Genomic DNA, 26,273 nt, shown 5'->3' on the forward strand with positions numbered 1-26,273 from the left:
CGGGTATATCAACTCAATGACTTCAACATGCTTTATTGCAGAATCCCAGCTTCCTTTTATGGCAGACTCTTTCCGAGCGGCAGCCTCCATTTTGTTCATTCTTATTACAGTCTCCACTGGCTGTCTCAAGTTAGCTAACAGCCGGGCACTTAGTTATAACTTCTTGTAAATCTTGTCAATTTCTTGTTTGCGATTAATGAACATATGAGGCTATTGATACAGAGTCCACAGGGAATCAAGAAGAATAATAAGGGTAATGTTTACATGGCAGAATCGAGCCCACTGTCAGTCCTAGAAGCATACCTGAAGCAATTCGAAAGAGATTTTGGTTCTTTTTTTAAGTGTCGATATGAAGAAATTGCAAAAGGAGGGAAGAATGGTGCTAACGTTCTGCGGTAGAGCTGACGATGCCAGTCCTTCTCGCGGAATGCATTGTTTCATGTGGGGGTTATTAGCAGAGGCACTCAGGGATATGGTCTCACAGGTATAATATTGTTGTGCTTTTTAAACGATAAGTTTCCATGTAGATGGCAATTTTTAATATGTGTCATAACTCATATATATATGAATTTGATCAAGGGGAAGATTGAAGAGGAGAAAGTAGATTCATTTAACATGCCTCTGTATGTACCATCTCCTTCGGAGGTGAGATCTGTAATACTTAACGAAGGGTCATTTATCATTAACCGACTAGAAACATTTGAAGTGACATCGGGAAAAGCGTTTCCTCGCAAGGATGAAGACGATGATGACGACTATATGATAACTGGAAGCAAGAATACTGTGAACTTCATGAGAGCTATATCAGAATCCTTAGTGGTGAGTCATTTTGGGAAAGAGATAATTGAAGAATTGCACAAGAGGTGTAGGGAGATCATTGCACCCCGCTTGTCCAGAGAAGGAAGTAGGAAAACTAAGCATCTTTCCATTGTCATCTCCATGACAAGGAGGTGAAGAAATTACAAACCCTTTCGTATGAATGATTTTGGACTGACTGTAGCTTGTTTGTTTGTTTCTCCTTTTCATTGTTATGGTGTTCTTTATATGTCCAGCAATGTAATTTATGTACATCAAGCTCCCTCACTTCGGGATATGATGTGGGTTTGTCAAACATTTGAACTGAAATTTGCAAGCATACAATATTCGACAATGACTCCAATGCAAACCTGCTTGAATAAGCCGATGCGTCTATATATTACTCGTAACAAATGAAGATTACTCATCAGATTCTTCCGTTACTGGTGAACACCAGACAAGTTCTTGAGCTGCGGTCTGAGACCGGTTCGATCCAAGTGCAATGTAACTGCTCTTTAGTGTTGTAGAAATCAAGACCAGAATACTGTCGACTCCCAAAAGTGTGATACTTGCATGTATCGAGTGAATAATATACAATGTCTTCGCCGTGAAATCTTGGGAAGTATATTTTATTCTCCATTTGACTATTTGGAGCGGTTGCTGAGAGACTAGAGGTATTGCTGATGAACAACATATGCTTTCCTAAAATTTCAACCTTAACCCAAAGCTTTTTATCGATATCTAGTCTAAAAAGCTTAATGCAAGTTCTGGAATCGCTTAAAAACACTGCTAAAAGCTTTCCGTCGCATTCTACTAGAAAACTCTGATTTACGGAATTACACGGTCCATGCAGGTCGAGAATTTTCCATGTGCAATCTCTGTATCCAAGACTCCTAATTTCCCTTTGAAGTCCAAGCAATAGAAAACATCTTCATAGAACACTGGATTATTCCTCCATGGGATGAAATCCACACATTTCACTTCCTCGGAAGGTAAGGATAGCGTGCATGTGTTCTCCATATAACCGAAGCTCCAAGAATCAAGTCCTTGCGTAATGTAGAAGAGCCAAACTTGTTGGAATATTTTCAACGCCGCTAACCAAAGGGGGGTCCTGGGGGGCATCGCCCCCCAGGCTGTGGTCGACCTGACAGGTCAGGTCGTGGGGGTCCAGGGGAGACCGCCCCTGGTGGGGGTTTCAAGGAGGCAACGCCCCCGGAAGAATTTTTTGAACTGAAGGTTTTATTTGGCCGATAAAAGCCTGTTCGAAAATTTCGAATCCAAAAGACACCATTGATGTCTGTTGATGAAGGAACCTGACGTTTCGTGAATAGAAACCTGTTGGCAAATAAAAAACCTATTCCCAACAGGTGCAAAACCCTTTATAAATAGCTTCTCCCAGTTTCGTTTAACATATAAGAAAAATCAATCTGTTTTCTCTATTTCAAAAAGCATCATCAGAAATCAGAAATCTCTTTGTGTGTTCTTGATTGAATCAAGGGGTACAAACCTTGAATTCAGTTTTCGTTGCAGGGCTTTCATTGTATCCTGAAGGCAATATTTCGCATACCTGTTGTAATCGCCAATTGTTATTGGGAGGGTAGAAATATTTGTCTAAAAGAAATTTATACAAGCCTTGAAAGTTTTGGAGTGCAACAATTTCTTCTCTGTGTCATTCATCCTTTGTGAAACCCATTTTTTTTCCAACAGTTTTTAGACAAATATTTTCTGGCAATGGAGGGTGAATCTTCGAATTCGAATGCTACTGCTCAATCTCTGCAAGTGATGAACCAAACCTTTACTCGATTGGAACGTTTTGATGGTGAAGGTTTTACCCGTTGGCAAGAGACTGTGAAGTTTTTCCTGATCACCATCAAGTTGTGGTACATACTTGAAGATGGATTGGAGGAAATTCCTGCTGCAACTGACAATGACACTGAGGAATTGAAGGCTAGACGAAAGCAGCGTCAGGAAGATGATTTCATGTGTCGTGGTCATATTTTGAATGCTCTGGACAAACATGTGTACAATGCACATCGGAGTATTGGGACTGCAAAGGGATTGTGGACTGCGCTTGACAACAAATACAAGATTTCTGAAGCAAGCAACAAGAAATTCCTGATTTGCAATTTCATGGATTTTAAGATGGTTGACAGTAAGTCAATCATTGCCCAGGTCAGTGAACTTTTACTCATAGTTAATCATCTTAAGGATGCTGGAATTGATCTTGTTTCTGCGTTTGTTGTTGGGGTTATTATTTCTCGTCTCCCCCCTTCTTGGAATGGTTATAAGAAGAAACTTAAGCATGCTGAGACTGACTATGATTTAGAGGCCTTACAACGTCATCTTCGCATAGAAGAGGACTCTCGTAAGCGAGAACTTAAGGATAGTCCACATTCTGAAAACCATTCTAAGGTGAATAGCATAGAAGAATCTAAAACACCGAATTCCTTGAAACCTAAGAATGATACTCAGTTTAAGAAGCATCCCAACAAGAAGAGTAAGAAGAAGGGCGCTGTCGGCCCTTGCTACTTCTGTGACAAACCCGGCCATTTTGCTCGTGACTGTCGTCTCAAAAAGAAACAACAGCAGAACCAGAAAAAGGAGGCAAATATGGTCGATGACAAACTTGTGATCGTGGTGCAAGCCGCCAATGCTGTTGCTGAAACTGGGGGTGGTTTCAAGGGGGCAACGCCCCCGGAAGAATTTTTTGAACTGACGGTTTTATTTGGCCGATAAAAGCCTGTTCGAAAATTTCGAATCCAAAAGACACCATTGATGTCTGTTGATGAAGGAACCTGACGTTTCGTGAATAGAAACCTGTTGGCGAATAAAAACCTATTCCCAACAGGTGCAAAACCTTTTATAAATAGCTTCTCCCAGTTTCGTTTAAGATATAAGAAAAATCAATCTGTTTTCTCTGTTTCAAAAAGCATCATCAGAAATCAGAAATCTCTTTGTGTGTTCTTGATTGAATCAAGGGGTACAAACCTTGAATTCAGTTTTCGTTGCAGGGCTTTCATTGTATCCTGAAGGCAATATTTCGTATACCTGTTGTAATCGCCAATTGTTATTGGGAGGGTAGAAATATTTGTCTAAAAGAAATTTATACAAGCCTTGAAAGTTTTGGAGTGCAACACTTTCTTCTCTGATTCATTCATCCTTTGTGAAACCCAATTTTTTTCCAACAGTTTTTAGACAAATATCTTCTGGCAATGGAGGGTGAATCTTCGAATTCGAATGCTACTGCTCAATCTCTGCAAGTGATGAACCAAACCTTTACTCGATTGGAACGTTTTGATGGTGAAGGTTTTACCCGTTGGCAAGAGACTGTGAAGTTTTTCCTGATCACCATCAAGTTGTGGTACATACTTGAAGATGGATTGGAGGAAATTCCTGCTGCAACTGACAATGACACTGAGGAATTGAAGGCTAGACGAAAGCAGCGTCAGGAAGATGATTTCATGTGTCGTGGTCATATTTTGAATGCTCTGGACAAACATGTGTACAATGCACATCGGAGTATTGGGACTGCAAAGGGATTATGGACTGCGCTTGACAACAAATACAAGATTTCTGAAGCAAGCAACAAGAAATTCCTGATTTGCAATTTCATGGATTTTAAGATGGTTGACAGTAAGTCAATCATTGCCCAGGTCAGTGAACTTTTACTCATAGTTAATCATCTTAAGGATGCTGGAATTGATCTTGTTTCTGCGTTTGTTGTTGGGGTTATTATTTCTCGTCTCCCCCCTTCTTGGAATGGTTATAAGAAGAAACTTAAGCATGCTGAGACTGACTATGATTTAGAGGCCTTACAACGTCATCTTCGCATAGAAGAGGACTCTCGTAAGCGAGAACTTAAGGATAGTCCACATTCTGAAAACCATTCTAAGGTGAATAGCGTAGAAGAATCTAAAACACCGAATTCCTTGAAACCTAAGAATGATACTCAGTTTAAGAAGCATCCCAACAAGAAGAGTAAGAAGAAGGGCGCTGTCGGCCCTTGCTACTTCTGTGACAAACCCGGCCATTTTGCTCGTGACTGTCGTCTCAAAAAGAAACAACAGCAGAACCAGAAAAAGGAGGCAAATATGGTCGATGACAAACTTGTGATCGTGGTGCAAGCCGCCAATGCTGTTGCTGAAACTGGGGGTGGATGGTGGTACGACAATGGTGCAACCATCCATATCTGTAAGGATAGAAATCTTTACAAGACATACGAACCGGTTAATGGAGAAGGAAACGATGTTGTCTCCGCAAACGGTCAACGCAGCAAAGTTATTGGGAAAGGCACTGTTGAACTCTCGTTTACTTCGGGAAAGACTGTGACTCTTACTAATGTTTTACATGTCCCTGACATCGTGAAGAACCTTGTTTCCGGCGACCTTGTTATGAAGGCTGGATTCAAGACGACCTATGAGTCTAATAAGTTTGTGTTGTCCAAAAATGGTGTGTTTGTTGGACAAGGATATGCTTGTAATGGGATGATTAAGCTTAATTTAATAAATAATGGTTCTGCTTATATTGTTGACTCTGTTAATTTATGGCATGGTAGATTAGGGCATGTGAATTATGGTTCTCTTAGAAACATGAATCGATTAGGCTTGATTTCTGATTGCAATTTTGATCATGCTTCTAAATGTGAAATATGTGTGCAAGCAAAGATAACTAGAATTTCCCATAAGTCTGTAGTATGAAATTCTTCCTTACTTGAATTAGTACATAGTGATGTGGGTGATTTGCATGGTTCTGCCACTCGTGGTGGAAATAAGTATTATGTCACTTTTATAGAAGATAGTACTAGATATGCTTATACATATTTAATGAAATCTAAGGATGAAGTCTTTGATAAATTTAGGATTTATAAAGCAGAAGTAGAGACACAATTAGAGCACAAAATTAAGATTTTACGTTCTGATCGTGGTGGTGAATACTTTCCTACTGAATTTAATTCCTTTTGTCAAGAGCATGGTTTAGTTCATCAACGTACTGCACCTTACACACCTCAACAAAATGGTATGGCTGAAAGGAAAAATAGAACTTTGATTGATATGGTTAATTGCATGCTTATAAGTTCTGGTTTGCCTAATTCTTTGTGGGGTGAAGCTATGTTGTCTGCATGTTATATTTTGAATAGAATTCCTTTGAAAAAGAAGAGTGTTTCTCCTTATGAGTTGTGGTTTAAGAGGAAACCAAACTTGAGAAGACTTAAAGTCTGGGGTTGTTTAGCATATGTTCGAAAGCCTGATCCCAAAAGACCAAAGTTGGGAAACAGGGCTTATAAATGTGCTTTTGTGGGATACTCTCTTAATAGTATCACCTACAGATTTATAAACCTTGACACTTTTGAGATTATAGAATCTGTAGATGTGGAATTCTTTGAGAACTTAAATAGGAACAGTTCTCAAATGCAACCCATAGAGAATCCATTGTTACCTGATCTAGAACCTATGGAGATTGATAACAATGATGAAAATCCCTCTCCTACTCATGACAATGATATTTCAGTGCATACTGAAGATATCGAACCTAGAAGGAGTAAGAGAGGAAGGATTGAGAAAAAGCCTGATCCAAACTTTATTTATTACCTTGTAGAGGCAAATAAGAATAGAATTCTTAGTGTTAACCAGTATGTTATGCATACTGATGATGACCCTAAAACTTATGCTGAAGCCATGAGTTCTAGAGATGCAAATTTCTGGAAAGAAGCCATCAATGATGAAAAGCATTCGCTTTTGACTAACGGGACTTGGGTATTAGTAAATTTACCTCCTGGTGCTAAAACAATAGGAAGTAAATGGATATTCAAGAGAAAGTTGAGAGCTGATGGTGAAGTTGATAAGTTTAAGGCAAGGCTAGGTGCCAAGGGTTATAAACAAAGACATGGTATTGATTACTTTGATACATATGCTCCTGTTGCCCGCATCTCATCCATTCGTTGCTTGATTGCACTTGCTTCTATTCATAAGTTGGTTGTGCATCAAATGGATGTCAAAACTGCTTTTCTAAATGGGGATTTAGAAGAAGAGATATATATGGAACAACCTGAAGGTTTCATATTACCAGGCCAAGAGAAGAAAGTTTGCAAGTTAGTGAAATCTCTCTATGGTTTGAAGCAAGCCCCTATGCAATGGCATGAGAAGTTTGATAAAGTAGTTTTGTCATATGGTTTTGTGGTGAATGATGCGGACAAATGTATCTATAGTAAGCATGATAGTTCTGGTTGTGTGATTCTCTGTTTGTATGTTGATGATATGTTAATCTTTGGGTCTGACATATCTGTTGTTGAAGAAACAAAGAAGTTTCTTAGTTCTAACTTTGATATGAAGGATTTAGGAGAGGCTGATGTAATCTTGGGAATTAAGATCCTAAGAAAGGGAGATGAGTTGGTTTTAACTCAATCTCATTATATTGAGAAATTTCTCAAGAAATATGGTCACTTTGATGACAATCCAGCACCTACTCCTTTAGACCATACTATCAAGTTAATGAAGAACACCGGCCGTACTCATGCTCAACTTGAGTATTCTAGTGTTATTGGGAGTCTTATGTACGCTATGCATTGCACAAGACCGGACATAGCCCAAGCCGTGGGAATATTATGTCGTTTCTCAAGTAATCCAGGATATGAACACTGGAAAGCAGTTTCAAGAGTTATGGCTTACTTGAAAGGAACAATAAATTTTGGTTTGCATTACCAAGGCTATCCCGCTGCACTAGAGGGGTACAGCGATGCTAACTGGAACAATGTAGAATCAAATTCCAAGTCAACTTCTGGATGGATTTTTACATTAGGGGGTGCTGCTGTGTCTTGGAGTTCCAAGAAGCAGACTTGTATTTCTGATTCAACAATGTTGTCAGAATTGATAGCTTTAACTGATGCATGTAAGGAGGCAGATTGGCTTAGAAACCTACTTATGGAGATTCATTTTTGGAAGAAGCCAACTCCGGCGGTCTTGATTAATTGTGATAATCAAGCTACAATCTATAATGTCTCTAATAAGACTTATAATGGAAAGTCTAGACATGCAAGTCTTAGACACTACATGGTTAGGCAACTACTCAAGAGGGGAGTAGTTACGGTTAACTTTATTGAATCAAAGAGGAATTTGGCAGACCCATTTACGAAAAGTCTACCAAGTTCAGTGGTTTCAATAAAAAGGAAAGAAATGGGACTAAGGTCTGTGAAGGAAGTTTGATCTCCCATAGCAGAAACCCAACCTATGTTTTGAAAAGGATAAACAAGGTTCAATGTGGTACCAACAAGTTATGGAAGTAGATTATGGAGCACAATATAAAAACTTCCCATTTCTTATTAGTGCTGGTTTCTGCAAGAAAATAGGATGGATGTAAATCCTTAATGAGTCTATGATTAGTAAAAGGTGTATCGCAGAAACACCTTCGAGACTTACCTATATGAGTATGGAAATAAGGCCGTTTCCTAAGAGAAGAAGACCGTTCTCTAAAGAAGACTCATGAACAAGGATATAAGCACATGGCCATTAACGTGCTTGGCTACAGAACACATGATTTTATGAAATCAATATGTGTGGAGACTCCGGTTTTATCATAAGGGGTACTTGGTTCAAGACTGGTTTCACCATAGAACCTCGATAAGGCTTTGAGTTTCTTACACTAAGTGAAGGTTCAAATCCAAAAAAATACCTATCATTTATGTGTTGATTTCAACGATGATGCTTAGTCTCAATTGTGCTTGAACTACGTTGGCTTGATCCCACTCGGGTACGTAGGCAGTCACTTCGGTGATGCAGTCACTCTGATTTAAAAGTTTTAACTTTGTTTTATGGTTTTTGAAAATAGGGGGAGAATGTTGGAATATTTTCAACGCCGCTAACCAAAGGGGGGTCCTGGGGGGCATCGCCCCCCAGGCTGTGGTCGACCTGTTCGAAAATTTCGAATCCAAAAGACACCATTGATGTCTGTTGATGAAGGAACCTGACGTTTCGTGAATAGAAACCTGTTGGCGAATAAAAAACCTATTCCCAACAGGTGCAAAACCCTTTATAAATAGCTTCTCCCAGTTTCGTTTAACATATAAGAAAAATCAATCTGTTTTCTCTATTTCAAAAAGCATCATCAGAAATCAGAAATCTCTTTGTGTGTTCTTGATTGAATCAAGGGGTACAAACCTTGAATTCAGTTTTCGTTGCAGGGCTTTCATTGTATCCTGAAGGCAATATTTCGCATACCTGTTGTAATCGCCAATTGTTATTGGGAGGGTAGAAATATTTGTCTAAAAGAAATTTATACAAGCCTTGAAAGTTTTGGAGTGCAACAATTTCTTCTCTGTGTCATTCATCCTTTGTGAAACCCATTTTTTTCCAACAGTTTTTAGACAAATATTTTCTGGCAATGGAGGGTGAATCTTCGAATTCGAATGCTACTGCTCAATCTCTGCAAGTGATGAACCAAACCTTTACTCGATTGGAACGTTTTGATGGTGAAGGTTTTACCCGTTGGCAAGAGACTGTGAAGTTTTTCCTGATCACCATCAAGTTGTGGTACATACTTGAAGATGGATTGGAGGAAATTCCTGCTGCAACTGACAATGACACTGAGGAATCGAAGGCTAGACGAAAGCAGCGTCAGGAAGATGATTTCATGTGTCGTGGTCATATTTTGAATGCTCTGGACAAACATGTGTACAATGCACATCGGAGTATTGGGACTGCAAAGGGATTGTGGACTGCGCTTGACAACAAATACAAGATTTCTGAAGCAAGCAACAAGAAATTCCTGATTTGCAATTTCATGGATTTTAAGATGGTTGACAGTAAGTCAATCATTGCCCAGGTCAGTGAACTTTTACTCATAGTTAATCATCTTAAGGATGCTGGAATTGATCTTGTTTCTGCGTTTGTTGTTGGGGTTATTATTTCTCGTCTCCCCCCTTCTTGGAATGGTTATAAGAAGAAACTTAAGCATGCTGAGACTTACTATGATTTAGAGGCCTTACAACGTCATCTTCGCATAGAAGAGGACTCTCGTAAGCGAGAACTTAAGGATAGTCCACATTCTGAAAACCATTCTAAGGTGAATAGCGTAGAAGAATCTAAAACACCGAATTCCTTGAAACCTAAGAATGATACTCAATTTAAGAAGCATCCCAACAAGAAGAGTAAGAAGAAGGGCGCTGGCGGCCCTTGCTACTTCTGTGACAAACCCGGCCATTTTGCTCGTGATTGTCGTCTCAAAAAGAAACAACAGCAGAACCAGAAAAAGGAGGCAAATATGGTCGATGACAAACTTGTGATCGTGGTGCAAGCCGCCAATGCTGTTGCTGAAACTGGGGGTGGATGGTGGTACGACAATGGTGCAACCATCCATATCTGTAAGGATAGAAATCTTTACAAGACATACGAACCGGTTAGTGGAGAAGGAAACGATGTTGTCTCCGCAAACGGTCAACGCAACAAAGTTATTGGGAAAGGCACTGTTGAACTCTCGTTTACTTCGGGAAAGACTGTGACTCTTACTAATGTTTTACATGTCCCTGACATCGTGAAGAACCTTGTTTCCGGCGACCTTGTTATGAAGGCTGGATTCAAGACGACCTATGAGTCTAATAAGTTTGTGTTGTCCAAAAATGGTGTGTTTGTTGGACAAGGATATGCTTGTAATGGGATGATTAAGCTTAATTTAATAAATAATGGTTCTGCTTATATTGTTGACTCTGTTAATTTATGGCATGGTAGATTAGGGCATGTGAATTATGGTTCTCTTAGAAACATGAATCGATTAGGCTTGATTTCTGATTGCAATTTTGATCATGCTTCTAAATGTGAAATATGTGTGCAAGCAAAGATAACTAGAATTTCCCATAAGTCTGTAGTACGAAATTCTTCCTTACTTGAATTAGTACATAGTGATGTGGGTGATTTGCATGGTTCTGCCACTCGTGGTATGTCACTTTTATAGAAGATAGTACTAGATATGCTTATACATATTTAATGAAATCTAAGGATGAAGTCTTTGATAAATTTAGGATTTATAAAGCAGAAGTAGAGACACAATTAGAGCACAAAATTAAGATTTTACGTTCTGATCGTGGTGGTGAATACTTTCCTACTGAATTTAATTCCTTTTGTCAAGAGCATGGTTTAGTTCATCAACGTACTGCACCTTACACACCTCAACAAAATGGTATGGCTGAAAGGAAAAATAGAACTTTGATTGATATGGTTAATTGCATGCTTATAAGTTCTGGTTTGCCTAATTCTTTGTGGGGTGAAGCTATGTTGTCTGCATGTTATATTTTGAATAGAATTCCTTTGAAAAAGAAGAGTGTTTCTCCTTATGAGTTGTGGTTTAAGAGGAAACCAAACTTGAGAAGACTTAAAGTCTGGGGTTGTTTAGCATATGTTCGAAAGCCTGATCCCAAAAGACCAAAGTTGGGAAACAGGGCTTATAAATGTGCTTTTGTGGGATACTCTCTTAATAGTATCACCTACAGATTTATAAACCTTGACACTTTTGAGATTATAGAATCTGTAGATGTGGAATTCTTTGAGAACTTAAATAGGAACAGTTCTCAAATGCAACCCATGGAGAATCCATTGTTACCTGATCTAGAACCTATGGAGATTGATAACAATGATGAAAATCCCTCTCCTACTTATGACAATGATATTTCAGTGCCTACTGAAGATATCGAACCTAGAAGGAGTAAGAGAGGAAGGATTGAGAAAAAGATTGATCCAAACTTTATTTATTACCTTGTAGAGGCAAATAAGAGTAGAATTCTTAGTGTTAACCAGTATGTTATGCATACTGATGATGACCCTAAAACTTATGCTGAAGCCATGAGTTCTAGAGATGCAAATTTCTGGAAAGAAGCCATCAATGATGAAAAGCATTCGCTTTTGACTAACGGGACTTGGGTATTAGTAAATTTACCTCCTGGTGCTAAAGCAATAGGAAGTAAATGGATATTCAAGAGAAAGTTGAGAGCTGATGGTGAAGTTGATAAGTTTAAGGCAAGGCTAGTTGCCAAGGGTTATAAACAAAGACATGGTATTGATTACTTTGATACATATGCTCCTGTTGCCCGCATCTCATCCATTCGTTGCTTGATTGCACTTGCTTCTATTCATAAGTTGGTTGTGCATCAAATGGATGTCAAAACTTCTTTTCTAAATGGGGATTTAGAAGAAGAGATATATATGGAACAACCTGAAGGTTTCATATTACCAGGCCAAGAGAAGAAAGTTTGCAAGTTAGTGAAATCTCTCTATGGTTTGAAGCAAGCCCCTATGCAATGGCATGAGAAGTTTGATAAAGTAGTTTTGTCATATGGTTTTGTGGTGAATGATGCGGACAAATGTATCTATAGTAAGCATGATAGTTCTGGTTGTGTGATTCTCTGTTTGTATGTTGATGATATGTTAATCTTTGGGTCTGACATATCTGTTGTGGAAGAAACAAAGAAGTTTCTTAGTTCTAACTTTGATATGAAGGATTTAGGAGAGGCTGATGTAATCTTGGGAATTAAGATCCTAAGAAAGGGAGATGAGTTGGTTTTAACTCAATCTCATTATATTGAGAAATTTCTCAAGAAATATGGTCACTTTGATGACAATCCAGCACCTACTCCTTTAGACCATACTATTAAGTTAATGAAGAACACCGTCCGTACTCATGCTCAACTTGAGTATTCTAGTGTTATTGGGAGTCTTATGTACGCTATGCATTGCACAAGACCGGACATAGCCCAAGCCGTGGGAATATTATGTCGTTTCTCAAGTAATCCAGGATATGAACACTGGAAAGCAGTTTCAAGAGTTATGGCTTACTTGAAAGGAACAATAAATTTTGGTTTGCATTACCAAGGCTATCCCGCTGCACTAGAGGGGTACAGCGATGCTAACTGGAACAATGTAGAATCAAATTCCAAGTCAACTTCTGGATGGATTTTTACATTAGGGGGTGCTGCTGTGTCTTGGAGTTCCAAGAAGCAGACTTGTATTTCTGATTCAACAATGTTGTCAGAATTGATAGCTTTAACTGATGCATGTAAGGAGGCAGATTGGCTTAGAAACCTACTTATGGAAATTCCTTTTTGGAAGAAGCCAACTCCGGCGGTCTTGATTAATTGTGATAATCAAGCTACAATCTATAATGTCTCTAATAAGACTTATAATGGAAAGTCTAGACATGCAAGTCTTAGACACTACATGGTTAGGCAACTACTCAAGAGGGGAGTAGTTACGGTTAACTTTATTGAATCAAAGAGGAATTTGGCAGACCCATTTACGAAAAGTCTACCAAGTTCAGTGGTTTCAATAAAAAGGAAAGAAATGGGACTAAGGTCTGTGAAGGAAGTTTGATCTACCATAGCAGAAACCCAACCTATGTTTTGAAAAGGATAAACAAGGTTCAATGTGGTACCAACAAGTTATGGATGTGGATTATGGAGCACTAATATAAAAAACTTCCCATTTCTTATTAGTGCTGGTTTCTGCAAGAAAATAGGATGGATGTAAATCCTTAATGAGTCTATGATTAGTAAAAGGTGTATCGCAGAAACACCTTCGAGACTTACCTATATGAGTATGGAAATAAGGCCGTTTCCTAAGAGAAGAAGACCGTTCTCTAAAGAAGACTCATGAACAAGGATATAAGCACATGGCCATTAACGTGCTTGGCTACAGAACACATGATTTTATGAAATCAATATGTGTGGAGACTCCGGTTTTATCATATGGGGTACTTGGTTCAAGACTGGTTTCACCATAGAACCTCGATAAGGCTTTGAGTTTCTTACACTAAGTGAAGGTTCAAATCCAAAAAATACCTATCATTTATGTGTTGATTTCAACGATGATGCTTAGTCTCAATTGTGCTTGAACTACGTTGGCTTGATCCCACTCGGGTACGTAGGCAGTCACTTCGGTGATGCAGTCACTCTGATTTAAAAGTTTTAACTTTGTTTTATGGTTTTTGAAAATAGGGGGAGAATGTTGGAATATTTTCAACGCCGCTAACCAAAGGGGGGTCCTGGGGGGCATCGCCCCCCAGGCTGTGGTCGACAAAAGCCTGTTCGAAAATTTCGAATCCAAAAGACACCATTGATGTCTGTTGATGAAGGAACCTGACGTTTCGTGAATAGAAACCTGTTGGCGAATAAAAACCTATTCCCAACAGGTGCAAAACCCTTTATAAATAGCTTCTCCCAGTTTCGTTTAACATATAAGAAAAATCAATCTGTTTTCTCTGTTTCAAAAAGCATCATCAGAAATCAGAAATCTCTTTGTGTGTTCTTGATTGAATCAAGGGGTACAAACCTTGAATTCAGTTTTTGTTGCAGGGCTTTCATTGTATCCTGAAGGCAATATTTCGCATACCTGTTGTAATCGCCAATTGTTATTGGGAGGGTAGAAATATTTGTCTAAAAGAAATTTATACAAGCCTTGAAAGTTTTGGAGTGCAACACTTTCTTCTCTGATTCATTCATCCTTTGTGAAACCCAATTTTTTCCCATAAGTCTGTAGTACGAAATTCTTCCTTACTTGAATTAGTACATAGTGATGTGGGTGATTTGCATGGTTCTGCCACTCGTGGTGAAAATAAGTATTATGTCACTTTTATAGAAGATAGTACTAGATATGCTTATACATATTTAATGAAATCTAAGGATGAAGTCTTTGATAAATTTAGGATTTATAAAGCAGAAGTAGAGACACAATTAGAGCACAAAATTAAGATTTTACGTTCTGATCGTGGTGGTGAATACTTTCCTACTGAATTTAATTCCTTTTGTCAAGAGCATGGTTTAGTTCATCAACGTACTGCACCTTACACACCTCAACAAAATAGTATGGCTGAAAGGAAAAATAGAACTTTGATTGATATGGTTAATTGCATGCTTATAAGTTCTGGTTTGCCTAATTCTTTGTGGGGTGAAGCTATGTTGTCTGCATGTTATATTTTGAATAGAATTCCTTTGAAAAAGAAGAGTGTTTCTCCTTATGAGTTGTGGTTTAAGAGGAAACCAAACTTGAGAAGACTTAAAGTCTGGGGTTGTTTAGCATATGTTCGAAAGCCTGATCCCAAAAGACCAAAGTTGGGAAACAGGGCTTATAAATGTGCTTTTGTGGGATACTCTCTTAATAGTATCACCTACAGATTTATAAACCTTGACACTTTTGAGATTATAGAATCTGTAGATGTGGAATTCTTTGAGAACTTAAATAGGAACAGTTCTCAAATGCAACCCATGGAGAATCCATTGTTACCTGATATAGAACCTATGGAGATTGATAACAATGATGAAAATCCCTCTCCTACTTATGACAATGATATTTCAGTGCCTACTGAAGATATCGAACCTAGAAGGAGTAAGAGAGGAAGGATTGAGAAAAAGCCTGATCCAAACTTTATTTATTACCTTGTAGAGGCAAATAAGAATAGAATTCTTAGTGTTAACCAGTATGTTATGCATACTGATGATGACCCTAAAACTTATGCTGAAGCCATGAGTTCTAGAGATGCAAATTTCTGGAAAGAAGCCATCAATGATGAAAAGCATTCGCTTTTGACTAACGGGACTTGGGTATTAGTAAATTTACCTCCTGGTGCTAAAGCAATAGGAAGTAAATGGATATTCAAGAGAAAGTTGAGAGCTGATGGTGAAGTTGATAAGTTTAAGGCAAGGCTAGTTGCCAAGGGTTATAAACAAAGACATGGTATTGATTACTTTGATACATATGCTCCTGTTGCACGCATCTCATCCATTCGTTGCTTGATTGCACTTGCTTCTATTCATAAGTTGGTTGTGCATCAAATGGATGTCAAAACTGCTTTTCTAAATGGGGATTTAGAAGAAGAGATATATATGGAACAACCTGAAGGTTTCATATTACCAGGCCAAGAGAAGAAAGTTTGCAAGTTAGTGAAATATCTCTATGGTTTGAAGCAAGCCCCTATGCAATGGCATGAGAAGTTTGATAAAGTAGTTTTGTCATATGGGTTTGTGGTGAATGATGCGGACAAATGTATCTATAGTAAGCATGATAGTTCTGGTTGTGTGATTCTCTGTTTGTATGTTGATGATATGTTAATCTTTGGGTCTGACATATCTGTTGTGGAAGAAACAAAGAAGTTTCTTAGTTCTAACTTTGATATGAAGGATTTAGGAGAGGCTGATGTAATCTTGGGAATTAAGATCCTAAGAAAGGGAGATGAGTTGGTTTTAACTCAATCTCATTATATTGAGAAATTTCTCAAGAAATATGGTCACTTTGATGACAATCCAGCACCTACTCCTTTAGACCATACTATCAAGTTAATGAAGAACACCGTCCGTACTCATGCTCAACTTGAGTATTCTAGTGTTATTGGGAGTCTTATGTACGCTATGCATTGCACAAGACCGGACATAGCCCAAGCCGTGGGAATATTATGTCGTTTCTCAAGTAATCCAGGATATGAACACTGGAAAGCAGTTTCAAGAGTTATGGCTTACTTGAAAGGAACAATAAATTTTGGTTTGCATTACCAAGGCTATCCCGCTGCACTAGAGGGGTACAGCGATGCTAACTGGAACAATGTAGAATCAAATTCCAAGTCAACTTCTGGATGGATTTTTACATTAGGGGGTGCTGCTGTGTCTTGGAGTTCCAAGAAGCAGACTTGTATTTCTGATTCAACAATGTTGTCAGAATTGATAGCTTTAACTGATGCATGTAAGGAGGCAGATTGGCTTAGAAACCTACTTATGGAGATTCATTTTTGGAAGAAGCCAACTCCGGCGGTCTTGATTAATTGTGATAATCAAGCTACAATCTATAATGTCTCTAATAAGACTTATAATGGAAAGTCTAGACATGCAAGTCTTAGACACTACATGGTTAGGCAACTACTCAAGAGGGGAGTAGTTACGGTTAACTTTATTGAATCAAAGAGGAATTTGGCAGACCCATTTACGAAAAGTCTACCAAGTTCAGTGGTTTCAATAAAAAGGAAAGAAATGGGACTAAGGTCTGTGAAGGAAGTTTGATCTCCCATAGCAGAAACCCAACCTATGTTTTGAAAAGGATAAACAAGGTTCAATGTGGTACCAACAAGTTATGGAAGTAGATTATGGAGCACAATATAAAAACTTCCCATTTCTTATTAGTGCTGGTTTCTGCAAGAAAATAGGATGGATGTAAATCCTTAATGAGTCTATGATTAGTAAAAGGTGTATCGCAGAAACACCTTCGAGACTTACCTATATGAGTATGGAAATAAGGCCGTTTCCTAAGAGAAGAAGACCGTTCTCTAAAGAAGACTCATGAACAAGGATATAAGCACATGGCCATTAACGTGCTTGGCTACAGAACACATGATTTTATGAAATCAATATGTGTGGAGACTCCGGTTTTATCATAAGGGGTACTTGGTTCAAGACTGGTTTCACCATAGAACCTCGATAAGGCTTTGAGTTTCTTACACTAAGTGAAGGTTCAAATCCAAAAAATACCTATCATTTATGTGTTGATTTCAACGATGATGCTTAGTCTCAATTGTGCTTGAACTACGTTGGCTTGATCCCACTCGGGTACGTAGGCAGTCACTTCGGTGATGCAGTCACTCTGATTTAAAAGTTTTAACTTTGTTTTATGGTTTTTGAAAATAGGGGGAGAATGTTGGAATATTTTCAACGCCACTAACCAAAGGGGGGTCCTGGGGGGCATCGCCCCCCAGGCTGTGGTCGACCTGACAGGTCAGGTCGTGGGGGTCCAGGGGAGACCGCCCCTGGTGGGGGTTTCAAGGAGGCAACGCCCCCGGAAGAATTTTTTGAACTGAAGGTTTTATTTGGCCGATAAAAGCCTGTTCGAAAATTTCGAATCCAAAAGACACCATTGATGTCTGTTGATGAAGGAACCTGACGTTTCGTGAATAGAAACCTGTTGGCAAATAAAAAACCTATTCCCAACAGGTGCAAAACCCTTTATAAATAGCTTCTCCCAGTTTCGTTTAACATATAAGAAAAATCAATCTGTTTTCTCTATTTCAAAAAGCATCATCAGAAATCAGAAATCTCTTTGTGTGTTCTTGATTGAATCAAGGGGTACAAACCTTGAATTCAGTTTTCGTTGCAGGGCTTTCATTGTATCCTGAAGGCAATATTTCGCATACCTGTTGTAATCGCCAATTGTTATTGGGAGGGTAGAAATATTTGTCTAAAAGAAATTTATACAAGCCTTGAAAGTTTTGGAGTGCAACAATTTCTTCTCTGTGTCATTCATCCTTTGTGAAACCCATTTTTTTCCAACAAAACTTGTTTGTAATTAAATGATATGTATTCAGCGATGCCCATAACTACACAGTCTGAGGACGTGGGTAAAGAGGAGAAGGACATTCCGGAGCTTAGGAATGTGAAAGCTTAGGAATAACATCATTTTTGAAGGTGAAAGCTTAGGAATAACATCATTTTTGAAGGTGAAAATGCGGACATTCAGGGGTTATTCAAAAGTTAAAACCCATTTTTATAACGACAGCCAGTGGTTCTGAGGGGTAATGGCAACTGCAAGATGAAACTTAGCTTATATAAAGACAACTCTCTTTATTGATGTTTAGAAAATCTCTCAAAACTAAACACAAGCTCTAATCTTGCTCATGTGATCAACCACAACTTTGGTGAGCATATATATATATAAACTATGAATTCCTTTTCCTAGTCCTATTACCTTATTACATGTCTTTCCTTTTCTTAGAACTAGATGACTTATAATTCCCTTAGGATTACATCAATTGCCTTTTCTTATCCTAACCAACTTGTTAGAGATTATCTTAGGCTTAATGTTGAAGTTTAACCAACATTCTCCCCGTTAAGCTTCAACCTTACCCGTGACATATCTTGTACTCCAATAAATTGTCTCATTTCTTCAAACTTGATCCGAGCTAATTCCTTTGTCAATATATCTGCTTTCTGCACAGTTCCTGGTATGTGTTCAACGCTGATGATCTCCTTCTGGATACATTCTCGTATGAAATGATACCTTTTGTGAATGTGTTTCGTCTTCCCATGAAACACTGGATTTTTAGTGAGTGCAATTGCAGACTTATTATCAATCTTGATGAGAACTTTTTCAGGTTCTCTTCCTTTGATTTCACCCAACAGTTCTTGAAGCCATATTGATTGTTTAGATGCTTCTGTTGCGGCCATGAACTCAGCTTCACAGGATGAGAGGGCTACAGTGTCTTGCTTCTGTGAACACCATGTAATAGGTGCTTCACCTAGATAAAATATATGACCAGTTGTACCTTTTCCATCATCTTGGTCAATATTATGACTGCTGTCACTATACCCAACAATTCCTTTTGATCCTCCTCGACCATACTTCAATCCACAGCTGATTGTTCCTCTTAGATATCTCAATATCTGCTTTATTACATCACCATGAGACTTGCGTTGACTCTGCATATAACGACTTGCTACTCCTACAGAGAAAGCCAAATCTGGTCTTGTGTATAATAAGTATCTTAGGCATCCAACATTTCTTCTATAACTCGTTGAATCAATCTCTGCTTCTTCTTGTGCCTTTGAAACTTTAAGTCCAAACTCCATTGGTGTCTTAGTTGGATTACAAGTTTCAAATCCTGCTTCTTTCAGAATTCTCCGTGCATAAGCTTCTTGTTTAATCTGAATCCCATCTACTCCTTGATGGACTTCTATGTCAAGGTAATAAGTGAGTTTTCCGAGGTCTGACATCTCAAACTTTGATGATATTTCTCTCTTGAACTCATTGATCACCTTAAGGGAGTTTCCAGTCAAAAATAGATCATCTACATAGACTGCAATTACAAGAAGCGTTCCCTTTTCTTCTCTTCTGTATACTGATGTTTCTTTAGAGCACTTAACAAATATGATTTCTCTTAAGATTTGATCTAACTTTGTATTCCAGGCTCGATGAGCATGTCTTAGACCATATAGAGCTTTTGATAACTTATAAACCTTATGCTCTTGTCCTTTTACTTCAAAACCTTCTGGTTGTTCAACATACACATCTTCTCGCAATTCACCATGTAAGAATGTTGTCTCAACGTCTAAGTGGTGAATTTCCCATGAGTTTGATGCTGCCTCTGCAATTAATAAGCGTATTGTTTCAATTCTAGCAACTGGTGCAAAAACTTCATCAAAATCTATGCATGATTCTTGTACATATCCTTTAGCTACAAGCCTTCCTTTGTATTTATTGACAGTACCATCAGCATTCCGTTTTATTTTGAAGATCCACTTAAGACCAATCACTTTTACCCCACCTGGCTTATCAACTAGGAACCAAGTCTTGTTTCTGTTGATTGAAATAATTTCTTCTCTACATGCTTGTATCCATTTAGTCGAGACCTTTGCTTCCTGAAAATTCCTTGGTTCATCATTAACAGAAAGTAGCATAATCTCACATTCTTCTGCAGCTTGAAGAACATAATCCTCCAGATACTGTGGCTTTTGTATCTGTCTTGTTGATTTTCACAGTGGAATGGGTTGAGTTATTTCATCGATCTCCTATTCTTCTTCTTCTACTTCTACTTCTTCGTTATTCTCAGTGTTTTCATTATTCTCTTCTTCTTCTTGATTAACATCATTGTTTCCATTGGTATTGATGATTATGGGTCCTTCGCCTTCATCAATTACTTGACCCCATCTCATGTGAAACATTCCTGGATCCCTACTTGGTCCATCATTAGTTTCTTTCCAGTTCCAGTTTTTTTTTCATCGAATACCACATCTCGACTCACTATTACTCTTTTCGTTGTTGGATTGAATAGTCTGTAAGCTTTGGATCCAGGCTCAATTCCTAGATGCACAAGAGTCTGAGATCGATCATCCAGTTTCTTAAGAGTTGCAGAATCAACTTTTGTGTATGCTTTGCAACCAAACACTCTTAAATGATCTATGTTTGGTTTTCTCTTTCGCAAACTTTCATATGGAGTCATGTCTTTCAGAGCTTTCTTAGGTTTCCTGTTTATTAGGTATGTGGAGTGTCGTACAGCTTCTCCTCATAGATAATTAGGTACCTGCATAGCCTTTAAAGAACTTCTTGTCATCTCCATTAGAGTCCTGTTTCTCCTCTCCACCACTCCGTTTTGTTGTGGTGTATATGGTGTTGTGAGTTGCCTTTTTAAATGTTGTGGTAGCCCTCGAACCATCTTGTTCTGAGACATAGTTTTTAAGGTTCTGAAACTTATGTATCCTAACCTTGCGTACCACTTCCATGTCTGATCTTCCAGTCTCATATTCAGACACAATGGCCTTCCAATCATGAGACTTATCTTGTAGAGTCTATTCTGTGAGCGTGAGACTCTAACTAAAAGTCTTCCACTTGGGTCATGAACTTTTAGATAATCTTGTCGCATTCTAACATCACATTCAACTTCTGTAGCTTGTCCTAAACTTAGAATGTTGTATTGTAAGTTTGGGATGAAGTAGATGTTTGTGACAAGCTTCTGTTCTCCGGTCTTGCTCTGAAATAGAATTGATCCTTTCCCTTCAATTTCTACAGAAGATCCATCCCCAAACTTCACTTGTCCTTTGATTTTCTCATTGAGTTCAGAAAAGTAGTGTCTCTTACCAGTCATGTGATTGTTGGCTCCATTATCTAAATACAAGATTCCTTCTTCTCCATCCTTTGATTCGTAGTTCTTTGGTATTAGTTTCCCTTCGTTTAAGTATACAACTTTGTGCATGAAAAGAGTTGTATCTGCTTCCATTGTTTCATTCTTATTTGCTTCTTCCATCTTTTGTATTCTTTCAGGGCATACAGAGGAGAAGTGTCCTGGTTTATTACATCTGTAACAAATAATGTTTGATTTATCCTTCTTTTCTTTCCCTTGGTTTTAATCATTCTGACTTGTTGTTCTATCCTGTGAGTTAAACCTTCCTCCCCTTCCTCGGCCTCTGTTTACTCTATCACCTCTTCCACGACCTCTTCCTCTTGTCGCAGAGTTTTGTTGGTAAGAGTTTGTGTACAAGAGTTTTCCTTGAGTTTCTCCATTGTTTTCTTCATCAAGGATTCTCTCTCCATATGCTTTCAATCTTCCAATTATATCTTCATAGCTAGTCTTCTTTAAATCTAATACTTGTTCGAGAGAAGCTATGATATGAATATACTTGGATCTTGGTAAACTATTGAGAAACTTCTTTTCCAGTTTATCTTCATCAATGGATTGTCCAAGTGACGCAGCTTTTGAGGCTATCTCTGATAGATTTCCTGCAAAGCTATCAATAGTATCAGTGTCTTTCATCTTCATTCTTTCAAATTCAGACATTAAGGTTTGCAGACGGGCTTCTTTAACTCGATCAGCTCCGAGATTACGTGCCTTTATTGCATCCCAAATTTTCTTTGAAGTTTCCTGTTCACCAACTTGTAGAACAAGACATTCTGGTATTGCTTGAAAGAGTAATCAAATGGCAACATTGTTTTTGTCTGGGTCCAATGTACCAGGATCAATTGTTTCTCAAACTTTGTAGATTTTCATCAGTACCTTCATTCTCATGGCCCATACTGTGTAGTTTGTGGAGTTGAGGATTGGAACTTGTATTGATGGTGGCGTGAAATCTTTTGCACGTATGATGGTGCTCTCGTCTCCGATGGCTCGGTGTAGACAAGCTCTGATACCAATTAATGGCAACTGCAAGATGAAACTTAGCTTATATAAAGACAACTCTCTTTATTGATGTTTAGAAAATCTCTCAAAACTAAACACAAGCTCTAATCTTGCTCATATGATCAACCACAACTTTGATGAGCATATATATATAAAACTATGAATTCCTTTTCCTAATTCTATTACCTTATTACATGTTTTTCCTTTTCTTATAACTAGATGACTTATAATTCCCTTAGGATTACATCAATTGCCTTTTCTTATCCTAACCAACTTGTTAGATATTATCTTAGGCTTAATGTTGAAATTTAACCAACAAGGGGAGTGTTATGAACCAAGTTTAATATGCCCTTCCTATCTAAAATTAGGGTTTACATATCTTATCTTGCTCACCAAGTTTTCTATCTCTATACCTACCTGTAAAGATTAACAAAGATTCTCTCACCTTCTCTCCATTTTTATATACTTTTTTTAAGTCTTCTAACTCATCAATTATTGCCCTACACCTACTAGGCACTACCTACTGCTCCGCGCCAAAACAATATTTAATATCAATTTCAGCATCCGTTAGAATACATACAATAATATGCTGAAGAGAATCATATGCTGCTTTCATTGACATGATATTGGAAAGTCTTTGGATCTTTGAGTTGTACTTGTTTCTGAAACTCAAAAAGAGTGAAAAACAAAACAGATCTAAACTCTCAACTGAATCCGATACTGTTTCAAACCATTCCAATGGAAGTCCCCCAATATTTTCATATGAATGGTGGTACTAGTGAAACAAGTTACAATTCGAACTCATCCATGCAGAAAAGAGGTATAGAAGTGACAAAGCCAATAATACAGGAAGCCATACTGGAGATCATTAACTCGATTTCTTCAGGGAATAATATCCCTAAGAGTATAAGTATTGCAGAAATGGGCTGTTCTTCAGGACCCACAGCGTTGTTGGTTGCTTCCTACATCATAGACACAATATACAACAACAAATCTCTTCATGGATCGGATGGTGCCCTTATTGGTTCTCCTCATCCTGAGATTCTCGTATTCCTGAACGACCTTTCTAGCAATGACTTCAACATAATTTTCAAATCCCTGCAAGGTTTTTATGATCAACTCAAGAAAACATATAACAATTTAGGTGATGCTGACGACGGGTATATCAACTCAATGACTTCAACATGCTTTATTGCAGAATCCCAGCTTCCTTTTATGGCAGACTCTTTCCGAGCGGCAGCCTCCATTTTGTTCATTCTTATTACAGTCTCCACTGGCTGTCTCAAGTTAGCTAACAGCCGGGCACTTAGTTATAACTTCTTGTAAATCTTGTCAATTTCTTGTTTACGATTAATGAACATATGAGGCTATTGATACAGAGTCCACAGGGAATCAAGAAGAATAATAAGGGTAATGTTTACATGGCAGAATCGAGCCCACTGTCAGTCCTAGAAGCATACCTGAAGCAATTCGAAAGAGATTTTGGTTCTTTTTTTAAGTGTCGATATGAAGAAATTGCAAAAGGAGGGAAGAATGGTGCTAACGTTCTGCGGTAGAGCTGACGATGCCAGTCCTTCTCGCGGAATGCATTGTTTCATGTGGGGGTTATTAGCAGAGGCACTCAGGGATATGGTCTCACAGGTATAATATTGTTGTGCTTTTTAAACGATAAGTTTCCATGTAGATGGCAATTTTTAATATGTGTCATAACTCATATATATATGAATTTGATCAAGGGGAAGATTGAAGAGGAGAAAGTAGATTCATTTAACATGCCTCTGTATGTACCATCTCCTTCGGAGGTGAGATCTGTAATACTTAACGAAGGGTCATTTATCATTAACCGACTAGAAACATTTGAAGTGACATCGGGAAAAGCGTTTCCTCGCAAGGATGAAGACGATGATGACGACTATATGATAACTGGAAGCAAGAATACTGTGAACTTCATGAGAGCTATATCAGAATCCTTAGTGGTGAGTCATTTTGGGAAAGAGATAATTGAAGAATTGCACAAGAGGTGTAGGGAGATCATTGCACCCCGCTTGTCCAGAGAAGGAAGTAGGAAAACTAAGCATCTTTCCATTGTCATCTCCATGACAAGGAGGTGAAGAAATTACAAACCCTTTCGTATGAATGATTTTGGACTGACTGTAGCTTGTTTGTTTGTTTCTCCTTTTCATTGTTATGGTGTTCTTTATATGTCCAGCAATGTAATTTATGTACATCAAGCTCCCTCACTTCGGGATATGATGTGGGTTTGTCAAACATTTGAACTGAAATTTGCAAGCATACAATATTCGACAATGACTCCAATGCAAACCTGCTTGAATAAGCCGATGCGTCTATATATTACTCGTAACAAATGAAGATTACTCATCAGATTCTTCCGTTACTGGTGAACACCAGACAAGTTCTTGAGCTGCGGTCTGAGACCGGTTCGATCCAAGTGCAATGTAACTGCTCTTTAGTGTTGTAGAAATCAAGACCAGAATACTGTCGACTCCCAAAAGTGTGATACTTGCATGTATCGAGTGAATAATATACAATGTCTTCGCCGTGAAATCTTGGGAAGTATATTTTATTCTCCATTTGACTATTTGGAGCGGTTGCTGAGAGACTAGAGGTATTGCTGATGAACAACATATGCTTTCCTAAAATTTCAACCTTAACCCAAAGCTTTTTATCGATATCTAGTCTAAAAAGCTTAATGCAAGTTCTGGAATCGCTTAAAAACACTGCTAAAAGCTTTCCGTCGCATTCTACTAGAAAACTCTGATTTACGGAATTACACGGTCCATGCAGGTCGAGAATTTTCCATGTGCAATCTCTGTATCCAAGACTCCTAATTTCCCTTTGAAGTCCAAGCAATAGAAAACATCTTCATAGAACACTGGATTATTCCTCCATGGGATGAAATCCACACATTTCACTTCCTCGGAAGGTAAGGATAGCGTGCATGTGTTCTCCATATAACCGAAGCTCCAAGAATCAAGTCCTTGCGTAATGTAGAAGAGCCAAACTTGTTGGAATATTTTCAACGCCGCTAACCAAAGGGGGGTCCTGGGGGGCATCGCCCCCCAGGCTGTGGTCGACCTGACAGGTCAGGTCGTGGGGGTCCAGGGGAGACCGCCCCTGGTGGGGGTTTCAAGGAGGCAACGCCCCCGGAAGAATTTTTTGAACTGAAGGTTTTATTTGGCCGATAAAAGCCTGTTCGAAAATTTCGAATCCAAAAGACACCATTGATGTCTGTTGATGAAGGAACCTGACGTTTCGTGAATAGAAACCTGTTGGCAAATAAAAAACCTATTCCCAACAGGTGCAAAACCCTTTATAAATAGCTTCTCCCAGTTTCGTTTAACATATAAGAAAAATCAATCTGTTTTCTCTATTTCAAAAAGCATCATCAGAAATCAGAAATCTCTTTGTGTGTTCTTGATTGAATCAAGGGGTACAAACCTTGAATTCAGTTTTCGTTGCAGGGCTTTCATTGTATCCTGAAGGCAATATTTCGCATACCTGTTGTAATCGCCAATTGTTATTGGGAGGGTAGAAATATTTGTCTAAAAGAAATTTATACAAGCCTTGAAAGTTTTGGAGTGCAACAATTTCTTCTCTGTGTCATTCATCCTTTGTGAAACCCATTTTTTTTCCAACAGTTTTTAGACAAATATTTTCTGGCAATGGAGGGTGAATCTTCGAATTCGAATGCTACTGCTCAATCTCTGCAAGTGATGAACCAAACCTTTACTCGATTGGAACGTTTTGATGGTGAAGGTTTTACCCGTTGGCAAGAGACTGTGAAGTTTTTCCTGATCACCATCAAGTTGTGGTACATACTTGAAGATGGATTGGAGGAAATT

The 26,273-nt window shown here is 38.4% G+C and overlaps 2 protein-coding genes across 4 annotated transcripts; both read left to right on the top strand.

Annotated features, from left to right (window-relative positions):
* Nucleotides 1–322: 322 nt before the first annotated feature.
* Nucleotides 323–972, top strand: LOC113354135 (salicylate carboxymethyltransferase-like). 2 transcript variants are annotated; one of them, XM_026597561.1, is made up of 2 exons: nucleotides 323–484; nucleotides 580–972. In XM_026597561.1, the coding sequence occupies exons 1-2, from the start codon at nucleotides 350–352 to the stop codon at nucleotides 952–954; spliced, it is 510 nt and encodes a 169-aa protein (XP_026453346.1). In that variant the 5' UTR covers nucleotides 323–349; the 3' UTR covers nucleotides 955–972. The 2 variants fall into 2 exon arrangements, with proteins under 2 accessions (XP_026453346.1, XP_026453347.1); XM_026597562.1 differs by having other exon boundaries at nucleotides 586–972.
* A 22,917-nt stretch (nucleotides 973–23,889) lies between these two features.
* LOC113354136 (salicylate carboxymethyltransferase-like) lies at nucleotides 23,890–24,539 on the top strand. 2 transcript variants are annotated; one of them, XM_026597563.1, is made up of 2 exons: nucleotides 23,890–24,051; nucleotides 24,147–24,539. In XM_026597563.1, the coding sequence occupies exons 1-2, from the start codon at nucleotides 23,917–23,919 to the stop codon at nucleotides 24,519–24,521; spliced, it is 510 nt and encodes a 169-aa protein (XP_026453348.1). In that variant the 5' UTR covers nucleotides 23,890–23,916; the 3' UTR covers nucleotides 24,522–24,539. The 2 variants fall into 2 exon arrangements, with proteins under 2 accessions (XP_026453348.1, XP_026453349.1); XM_026597564.1 differs by having other exon boundaries at nucleotides 24,153–24,539.
* The last annotated feature ends 1,734 nt before the right edge of the window (nucleotides 24,540–26,273 follow it).

The sequence above is a fragment of the Papaver somniferum genome, chromosome 2 (assembly GCF_003573695.1).
Source record: "Papaver somniferum cultivar HN1 chromosome 2, ASM357369v1, whole genome shotgun sequence".
In the NCBI taxonomy this organism is placed as follows: Eukaryota; Viridiplantae; Streptophyta; class Magnoliopsida; order Ranunculales; family Papaveraceae; genus Papaver; species Papaver somniferum.

What these genes read in the sequence shown, in the direction of transcription:
- LOC113354136 (XM_026597563.1), top strand. Translation starts at nt 23,917, where the DNA reads ATGAAGAAATTGCAAAAGGAGGGAAGAATGGTGCTAACGTTCTGCGGT. An exon ending in TCAGGGATATGGTCTCACAG is followed by an intron (nt 24,052 to 24,146) that starts GTATAATATTGT and finishes AATTTGATCAAG; the next exon opens with GGGAAGATTGAAGAGGAGAA.
- LOC113354135 (XM_026597561.1), top strand. Translation starts at nt 350, where the DNA reads ATGAAGAAATTGCAAAAGGAGGGAAGAATGGTGCTAACGTTCTGCGGT. An exon ending in TCAGGGATATGGTCTCACAG is followed by an intron (nt 485 to 579) that starts GTATAATATTGT and finishes AATTTGATCAAG; the next exon opens with GGGAAGATTGAAGAGGAGAA.